At 35.5% G+C, this 9,320-nt stretch overlaps 1 protein-coding gene across 3 annotated transcripts; it reads right to left on the bottom strand.

Annotated features, from left to right (window-relative positions):
- Positions 1 to 2,541: 2,541 nt before the first annotated feature.
- LOC106160702 (uncharacterized) lies at positions 2,542 to 9,315 on the bottom strand. Of its 3 annotated transcripts, XM_087012479.1 has the most exons (7): positions 9,149 to 9,315; positions 8,755 to 8,850; positions 8,046 to 8,193; positions 6,443 to 7,164; positions 4,822 to 5,243; positions 3,459 to 3,627; positions 2,542 to 2,943 (listed from the first exon to the last, which is right to left on the bottom strand). In XM_087012479.1, exons 2-7 carry the CDS (start codon positions 8,809 to 8,811, stop codon positions 2,917 to 2,919), a joined length of 1,545 nt encoding a protein of 514 aa, XP_086868605.1. In that variant the 5' UTR covers positions 8,812 to 8,850; positions 9,149 to 9,315; the 3' UTR covers positions 2,542 to 2,916. The 3 variants fall into 3 exon arrangements, with proteins under 3 accessions (XP_086868605.1, XP_086868606.1, XP_086868604.1); XM_087012480.1 differs by lacking the exon at positions 8,755 to 8,850 and having other exon boundaries at positions 9,149 to 9,298; XM_087012478.1 differs by lacking the exon at positions 9,149 to 9,315 and having other exon boundaries at positions 8,755 to 9,125.
- Between the last annotated feature and the right edge of the window lie 5 nt (positions 9,316 to 9,320).

The following is a 9,320-nucleotide window of genomic DNA, read 5'->3' as shown; positions in this document are numbered from 1 at the left end:
TTGGTCGGTGACCCCCAACTTTTTTGGAAAAATTAAAATCTACTTGGATGCCTCTTTACACAAAATGTTTTTTAAAAAAAATTCAAACGTCAGAAAGTCATAAAAATAATGCTTTAGTGAAAAAACACCCATTTTCCCATTGATTTGAATGGGGATTAGTGCGTCACGCAGGGTGTAATGCACTTCAACTTGCCGTAGTTCTCTTATTTGGTCGGTGACCCCCAATTTCTTTTGCAAAATTTAAATGTACTTGGATGCCTCTTTACATAAAAAAATTTTTAAAAAAATTCGAACGTTAGAAAATCATAAAAAATAATGCTTTAGTGAAAAAATACCCATTTTCCCATTGATTTGAATGGGGACTAGTGCGATATGCAGGGTGTAACATATTTGGGCGTAGTTCTCTTATTTGGTCGGTGACCCCCAATTTTTTTTGCAAATTTTTAATGTACTTGGGTGTCTCTTCAAACAAAAAATTTTTTTTAAAAATTCGAACGTTGGAACATGTAACGACCGATCTACCTTAAATACCAATTTTTCGGGGCCCTTCAGCGGGCCTCGAACCCCACGCCAAGGAAGGGGGGAGGGAGGGTCGTCTTCGTATCCGCGGACCCCTCTACAAATAATCCTGGATCCGCCCCTGCACACGTATGCCATGCAAAGACAAGTAACCAAATAATACATTACGACAGTGAAGTGGTTCAATAGCTACATATTAAGCCAAGTTTATATGCGCTACAGGTACAAACACGGCTATTGTTGGTGATGGATATTTCCTTTCTTTTGTTTTTTTTTGTTTTTTAATAAAGTTCGCTTCTTATTTTTCGAACACTGCTCAGTATGTCTTTACTTATGACTATAGAGCGTCCTTGTGTCTTCTCCCAGGGCCAAGGGCTGATTTTTCACTAGGTGTTCACAGATATGTCTCTGGATAATTTTCAACATTTTTCTTTACTTCTGTAACGGACATTAATATGTAATCCCTCAGCTGTCATCTAAAGAGTAATGTTCTTGTGTGACCTGGTGTAACCCAGTTTACGTACAACGGCATGTCGAGACTTAAGTACGTAGGCTTGAAGGCAAGGGGGTGGGGTCGTGAAGGAAGGGGGGTGGGTGGGTGGGTAAAAAGAATCGATTGGCCGGCAAATGGTCCGCTCTATATCAAAATTTGTCGTACGTTCATGCACGAGTTAAGTCCTGTGCTGAAATGGTAAAAAAAGGTTCACTTTTATCTGGCAAAATCCCCCATCCCTTGAAATTGCTGGCTACTGCACCGCTACGGCTACCTGAAGATATACTAGGACAAATAAGCTTGGAGTTGATAACTGATAGACCAGATTACCACGAACACACGTTAGTAAAATAGGTCTGTCTGCTGCGTTCTATTGAAATACAAAAAAAGGACTTGTTGTTGAAAAGGTGTTCTTTTAAAAGAGTAACAACTCTTCATTTTGGAGGGAAACATGCCATATAATACGAAGAATTTTCCTGAGGTAAACGACAACATCCCCATACTTAGCAAAGGTTAATTAATCCATCCTGACATTGAAAGTTTGTCCATTTTTTAAAATTGTATTGTTATTTTTGAGTCAGGATCTTCAGTAACATTATACAATGCTATATCAAGTCAAAATTAAAAGTTTTAGATCATCTTGTTATTGTATCACAATAATGAAAATAAGTCTAGCTTTTTTTGTCCACTAGAAAGGTTACGTAGGGCCTAGTTGATTCACAACAAGCGCTGATACATGTACTAAAATGGGACACATTCTTTATTATTGTCTGACTGCAAAGAAAAAAAAACAACAAACATACAAAATAACATTTTTTCTCCTGCTATTATTATCTACCACCTTATATTCAAACTGGTTGAGTAAGTTGAATTAACTTCGGCTCACAAAAAAAAAAAAAAAAAAAAAAAAAAAAAATGCACTTGTTGTTGAAAAGGTGTTCTTTTAAAAAAGTAACAACTCTTCATTTTAGAGGGAAATTTGCTATATAATACGAAGAATATTCCTAATAATAATAATAATGTAATAATGAATACATAAAAAAAATAATAATTTAAAATAAATAATAAAAAAAGACAGATCTATATATACAACCGTAAATAAATACGTTAACTCCTCTATTTCTTGTCCTTTTGCTTAAAGGTTTAGAGTAATTGTCTCTTTGTACAGAAATTATACTGATTTAACATGTGATTTAATTTTTTTATGATATAGTGGTACTTTGTTTTAACATAAAAATAAATAATAATATATTTAATAATATATCAAAAAATAACATCTTAAAAAAGTCTGAGCCTTTTTTCTCCAGTCTATGCCTGTATACTTTTTAACACTGAGGCTTCAACATACTGAACCAATAAACACTAATATTATAGCTCAGTAAAAATTCCACAAAAACTAATTGTGCAGTGAATTTTAAAAAAGTATTTAGAACATATTAAAAAAGTCAGAGCAGTGAATTTTCGGTTGGCACGAAATGTGAAGTTCTACTCCTCCAGGAGTAGATATTATAAATAATCAAATATATTAAGAAAATCAGAACTTCTTTACTTTCTCTTTGACAACTCAAATAATATCAGCTTTAGTGAAAACAATGCTAACATGGATTTACAACTTCTATATTTCTGCATACATACTAATCATTTAGCTGTCAATTCAGCATTTTGAAAAATTCAAAACTTCGATTCAGGACACAATCAAATTTGCCAGTTTTACAAATTAAAGGAAGTTTTGATCTGTATTATACATGGCTTGCTACATGCTGGGTGTAGCATATGAACTCCAAACAAACAGGCAATAAGTCTGAACCCATGAATAAAACACTACTTTTAATATCTACTGGTATCATTTTCAAGCCCTGACTTTCCTATAATTATCTTTGGTTGCAAGTCCAGTATATACTGTATCACTTCACATCTACCAGCATCTGCATCTGAAATATTAAAAAAATTATATCATGAATAGAGAAAAATACTGGTACGTGACCCCATTTCAAGCAAAATAATCAATATAGGTAAACTTGAAACTTGACCACAATTCCATCAAAATAAAAGAACAAAACATAACATCCTATTCCAAAAGCCCAATATCTACTGTAGGTCGTAATACAGTAATTACTTGATCTTTTCAATGGGGGGGGGGGGGGGGGGGGGGGGGGTGAATTTTACAGAATATGCTGTTACAGTAGTTTTTAAGTCAAATTTTTTTTAAAATTCCTATTGAGTGACAGCAACAAAATTAAAAAGCAGGCTACTTTGTAACTGCAGTAAAAGCACCACAAATACTAAATAAAATAAAATAAAAAAATATATATAATTTTTGTGATTATGAAATTAAGTGTCTTCAAGTTTTATAATTTTTGCCCATCAAGTAACTACCATAAATCTGGATCAGATCTTAAGCTTATCTTGTAGTCCCTTAATGCCAGCACAAACCCTGAATACATACCTTGTCGATCTGCCCTTTTAAACTCCTTAATGTCTCCTCCGTCAGGGCCAGCTTATTTTTCTCGTCAAACTGCTCTTTATCCAGCTCTTCCACCCTCTGCTGGTACTCCCTCTTATGCATAGACAATGCCTGAAGCTTCTCCTTCAGCATTTCCAGCTCTTTTCTGATTCTGCAAGAAACAAAGAAATACAAATCAATAAAATAAAACAAACAAATGATAATAATAAAATACAAACAAACATGGATTGTGTGGTGAGTCATCATGACATTGTCTTCTGTATAGTAAACAACATATTTTATTTTAGAAACATCATACTTTTATGCTATACTTCTATCTGCCTGTTGTCTACATATCAATTTTGTCTCTCTGCTAATGTACCTATATGAAAATGATGGAATTCAGGTACTTTTACGCTATACATCTATACATCTATCTGCCTGTTGTCTACATATCAATTTTGTCTCTCTGCTAATGTACATATATGAAAATGATGGAATTCAGATACTTTATGCTATACATCTATCTGCCTGTTGTCTACATATCAATTTTGTCTCTCTGTTAATGTACCTATTTGAATATGATGGAATTCAGATACTTTATGCTATACATCTATCTGCATGTGGTCTACATATCAATTTTGTCTCTCTGCTAATGCACCTATATGAAATTGACAGAATTCAGGTACAGTCAATGTACAATACAGATCAATTAATATTAAATATCACAGAGGCTACTTCATCATTCAATTATTCACTTAGTTCTTCTGTCAGTTTGTCCATCATCCATGTACCATAAGCACGGTAATTACTACATTATTTCAAAGGGTCAAAATTGCTGTATTTCCTTAAAGGGATAATAATTCGTTGTTTCTGCCAAAAAAATGAATTTTCCTGGAGTAAACAACAATTTTCCCATACTTACCAATGGTTAATGAATCCATTTCTACATTCAAAGTTAGCCATCAATGGAGGTCACATGGTCTTAAGACAAGCTCAGATATCAGAATAATAGCTATAACTGCCATTTTTGTGATATTTCTATGAGTTATTCACAATGTTTTTATTGTGAAATATAGATCTCATACGAAGAGTTACTATCCTTTTAAGTCAAAATTTCTTCAAGTTTCAACACTCCTAGCTAGGGAGTGGAGGCAACAAAATTGAAGCAGGCCATTCTATATATGTAGTTCTATTCTTTTCAGTAAAAGCACCACAAATGCTTCACAGAAATATATTTTTAATGATTTGGGAAATATGTATGTTAAAAAATTGATAACTTTCCTCGCTGAAAAAAATTGGGCCATATCATATTTCCAATTCACTCCTTCATGAGACAGGAGCTTACAAGTACATGTACAGTTACCTTTGTTCCTCCTGGGTAATTTTATCTATCTGTGACTGTTGCTTCTCTTTCTTTTTCTTTAACTGCGTCAAGTTTGTCGCTATATCCTGTGTGGTGGCTTCCAGAACCTCCTGGCGCACTAGCAGGGATTTGAGTTCAGCATCGTAGTTGACACGATTTTTCTTATCGGAATACACAGCACATTCTTTCTCACTTTGGTACGTGTATTGACTGGGCCTGTAGTCACTGACATCCCCAACACCACTGTTATCCGTTGGTTCTTTGAAATAGAAGTCTGTTATGACCTTCTGGAGTGCAATATTGCAAGTTTTGGATGTGATAGCTGTGCCGCAGAAAGTGCAGAATTTCTGGGGCTCTGCACACGTTTTACACACGGTGTGTCCACATGGGATGAACAGCATCGGAGAATGGGAAGCCTGGACCTGTGGAAGAGGGAAAAGAAATAGGGTAACTACTAGCACATACAGTAGGGTAAGTACATACCCTCTACCAGGGTCACAGATTATAATCTCTGACAGTGCAGAAAAGTGCCATCATTCAGGGGCGGATCCAGAGCTATTTTCTGACAGTCTTCTAAATTATCTTGTTGATCCTGTATTTTTGACCGTGTTCGTGAGGGACAAAATTAGATACCCGTCAATGTAAACTTGAAAATCTGACCGTCTTCCGGAAGACCCTGAAGATGGCCTCAATCCGCCCCTGTCATTTATCTACAGACATATCTGTGAATTTCTAGTGAAAAATCAATACTGTATGTGACTCTGGTAGAGGGTAATAGGTACTAGGTTCTGGCTGAAGTTTATAACCAACAATTGATTTTGAAAGAAGAACGCTTGTATTATTGACCCCTACACACCTAAAAAAATAATAATATAAAAAGTAATGAAATAAAATAGAATATATAAAAATAGATAACTAAAAAACTGAATAAATATATTAGAAATACATGAAAAAGACAGTTTGCCAAATGTGTTGTGCAATTTTCTGAAAATTTATTAAAATAAAAATTATTAATAAATTTTGACCTTGGAAAACATTTTTTTCGACTTAGTGAGGTCTTTGAAATTTGAACTGCTGCTCGCAACACACTCACACACACTGTCACACATACACTGAAGAAAAATTGTAAGACAGTTTGTGCCATAGACTTTTCAGCTTACTGGCCATTAGAACCACCATCTTCCTAAAATTTACTGGTCAAAATGAAAATTTCAGTAAGACTCAAAATCATTCCCTAATGCATTAATAGTAGTAATGACATGACCTTAATTTGGCATACACTTTTTTTTTGGCATTACAGAAAAAAAAATTAAATAATTCCAAAAGCCTTTTTGAAAACTTATAGTAAAATCCAATGGCATTGTTGGACTACTAAATTCACCCATTCTAAAAAATTTTTGGGTCCAAATAAAATTTTACTTGGCTAACCAGTGCCTGACGCTGCAGACAGATATGATTCATTGATATCTGTAATTTCTATTTTTGCAATCAGCAGTGTTTTTTTTTCTTCCACATTTGGGTCTGATTCATGAAATCGTAACTTTGTGATGCAATAAAATGAACTCCTGTCATGATGAACTTCAGTAAAAAATAAATGTCACAATATTACTAAGTAGCTTACCATTGGCTTTTTGCAGATCACACATTTGTGGCCTTCTAATCTGTTATCAGAACATCCTGAAGTATCCTTTTTGACTTTGTTTATTATTTGACCATCTTGGATATTCTTTCCAATTTTTGCTTTTTCTTTCCTGGCAGAATTTATTTTTTCCGAGGTGCTTGTTCTCAAATCTTCCTTGACACGCTTTATAATTTGGTCCGCTAAGGTATCAAATTCCTCAGGTGAAAGTTGTTTTCTCTGTGTTGCACCACCTGATTCATCCCATTTCAGCGTTTTTGATGACAAGTCCTCTTTTTCATATTGATACCCCTCATCTGATTGGCCAACAGAATCCTCATCATGAGAGCTAAATTCTGATTGGCCAGTTGAGAGAACAACACCATACCTACTTAGTGACACATCGTCAGACTCTGTGCGGTATGAGGCTGCTGAATGCGATATTGTCCGTACGTTTATTTTTTTCTGAGAATCCTCAGTCCTTGCTGACTCTAAAACCAAATCTGAATTTGGAGTTTCATTTGCTTCTTTCCTAGCATTCCGCCAATGCTGAAACCTGTTCTTTGTGTCACTGGTCAGCGGTGCTCTCTGACGGTGGGTGTTTTTAGCTGCTGGAATAGCTGGCTGTTGCTTCCTGTGTTGTTCATCCCTGTCTTCCACTTTTCTTCTGTGAGATAGTTGTGTTGGTCTGGCATTACTTGGTGGAGACTTGGCAGCCGGTTGACCTGGTATAAGAGTGATATTAGTCTCTTATCTATATTAAGGTATCTCATAGACTGGGTTCCCACAGATTTAGATCAATTCATCTGGATCAACCTAACCACCTGGGGGTTCACACTTAACTGCTGTCAGCTTCTGGGAGTTGAGCGCTCACAAAAGTTAACTACACCCTTACAGCTTTTAGTAGGCGGGACAGACATTTAAGCCGGTTAGCTGACAGCAATCTAGTGAGACTCCCCAGGGGGATAGATCGATCTCAATATCTGTGGGAATGGTCTCATAGACAATTATTCTAAAGAGGGCCATATATATTCACTTGCATGTAACATGTTTTACATTCTTTAAATAAAGTTTATAATAATAATAAAGAGAGCTGTGAAAACTCTGACGTACAGAGAAATTTAAATCACTCGCATACAAATTGAGAGAGAGAGAGAGAGAGAGAGAGAGAGAGAGAGAGAGAGAGAGAGAGAGAGACAGAAAGAGAGAGAGCAATGGAAGTCCATGTTACAACTATAATATAAGAAGAATTGTTTTAAGAGCTTGGTTTGAAATAAAAAAACTATATCCACATGTGTACCATATTTGATTAAATGTGACAAAAATAAATGATTTTTCTTTAGCCACATTCCGTTCTCTCTCTTAACACATATGTAACCTTTTTTTTTTCTCTCTTCACTCTTCTCTATAGTATACCCAGGCCCATAGCCAAGGGGGGTTCGGGGATTCGAAAGAACCACCCTTTTTGCTGGGAAAAGGTCCACTCTGGGTAAAATTTGATCTATGTACTTGAGGATTTTATGGTAAAAGGTCCACTTTTTTAGAAAACGAACACCCCCTCTGAAATAGCTGGCTACAGGCCTGATACCTCTCACAAATTGCTTACTAGATGCTATGGCTTGCTTTTTCCCACTCTTTTCTTTTCCATGACTGTGACTTTGATAATCTACACTAGAGGCCGAGGAACTGGCACTGGCTAAATGATCCTCTCGCTGCTTCATCCAGTTTTGTTGGCGTAGTCTTATTTCCCTCACCTAAATTATAAACAACGGAAAAAAATAAAATACGAGATTGGCATTTCCTATCTTTATAAAAAACAAAAGTGAAGAGTGCACTCTGTGCTGTCACCAACCATTAGCTACATGTATGAAGCTCTAAACTATAACTGTGCAATTTTCAAAATGCCACTTTTCCTGGGAATTTATTGACCCGTTTTAGTTTTCAATGTATGTAAAAGTGTGTTGATCACATGTGTCTAATTGCTTGTACTAGTATATACAAACATTCTTGTATATTTGGGTTGGAAACAAAACGTTATCAAGATTTTCATCAAAATAACCTGTCATTCATTTAGCCTTCACTCCTTCCTCCCTCCCCAACACCACGCATCCTCACAAAGATACATTTTAATTAATTTTAATTAAAATCAACATTGATGTTGAACAGTGGAAGGTGTTCCTTTTTTGAATAAAAAGCGATTCTATTTTGGAAGAGGGGTAGATGGGCATTTTATACACCTCCATTACAAGTACATTGTACATGTGTACTGTATGTCTAACCAAGGAGTTGTATATAGTCTTCAACTCAGTGCTTACTTTTTCGTGTATTTCTTGTTTCGTCTTCTCTTTACTAAATTTTCCTTTGTGAGCCATGGATCTGACAAGCCAGTAACTTCGTTATTGAATTTTTATCTGAAAGGCATCCAACTGACAATGTGAACTAGAAAATGGTTAAATCTTTTCTTCTATAGATAGAAATAGTCGAGCACCACCATTTTCAAGCTTTTCTGTTGCTATCAATATCAACGATAGATGTCGCCGTAAATGAAAACCTATTCTTTCTTTGCAATCCTCTTTTAAATTTCTTCATCAATTATATGTGGAAAAAAAGTTATCACAGACTATCAGATATCCGAAATGTGAATGTGAATGAGAGAAACCAGAAACGACCAACTCTCGTTAAGTTTTGAAAGTGCAAGTGTGTCCTCACCGTTGACCTCAAGCTTAGGGGGTCGGCAAGGTTACGACCGAAAGGCTGTCCTCATCGTCGCTGCTTAGATCTAAACCTGCACCAAAATTTTCAAAATCCCTGCCAAAATGTTAATCAATACCAGTATATCTTCAAATAAGTGCAATTTGCTTGGTAGTAAGTTTAACATCTG

This window comes from Lingula anatina, chromosome 5, assembly GCF_051362555.1.
Source record: "Lingula anatina isolate TDL-2025a chromosome 5, LinAna3.0, whole genome shotgun sequence".
NCBI classification, from domain to species: domain Eukaryota; kingdom Metazoa; phylum Brachiopoda; class Lingulata; order Lingulida; family Lingulidae; genus Lingula; species Lingula anatina.
This window is presented reverse-complemented; position numbering and strand designations above follow the sequence as displayed.

What these genes read in the sequence shown, in the direction of transcription:
- LOC106160702 (XM_087012479.1), bottom strand. Translation starts at nt 8,811, where the DNA reads ATGGCTCACAAAGGAAAATTTAGTAAAGAGAAGACGAAACAAGAAATA. An exon ending in ATTACCCAGGAGGAACAAAG is followed by an intron (nt 3,628 to 4,821) that starts GTAACTGTACAT and finishes TGTTTCTTGCAG; the next exon opens with AATCAGAAAAGAGCTGGAAA. An exon ending in TAAAAGGGCAGATCGACAAG is followed by an intron (nt 2,944 to 3,458) that starts GTATGTATTCAG and finishes TTAATATTTCAG; the next exon opens with ATGCAGATGCTGGTAGATGT.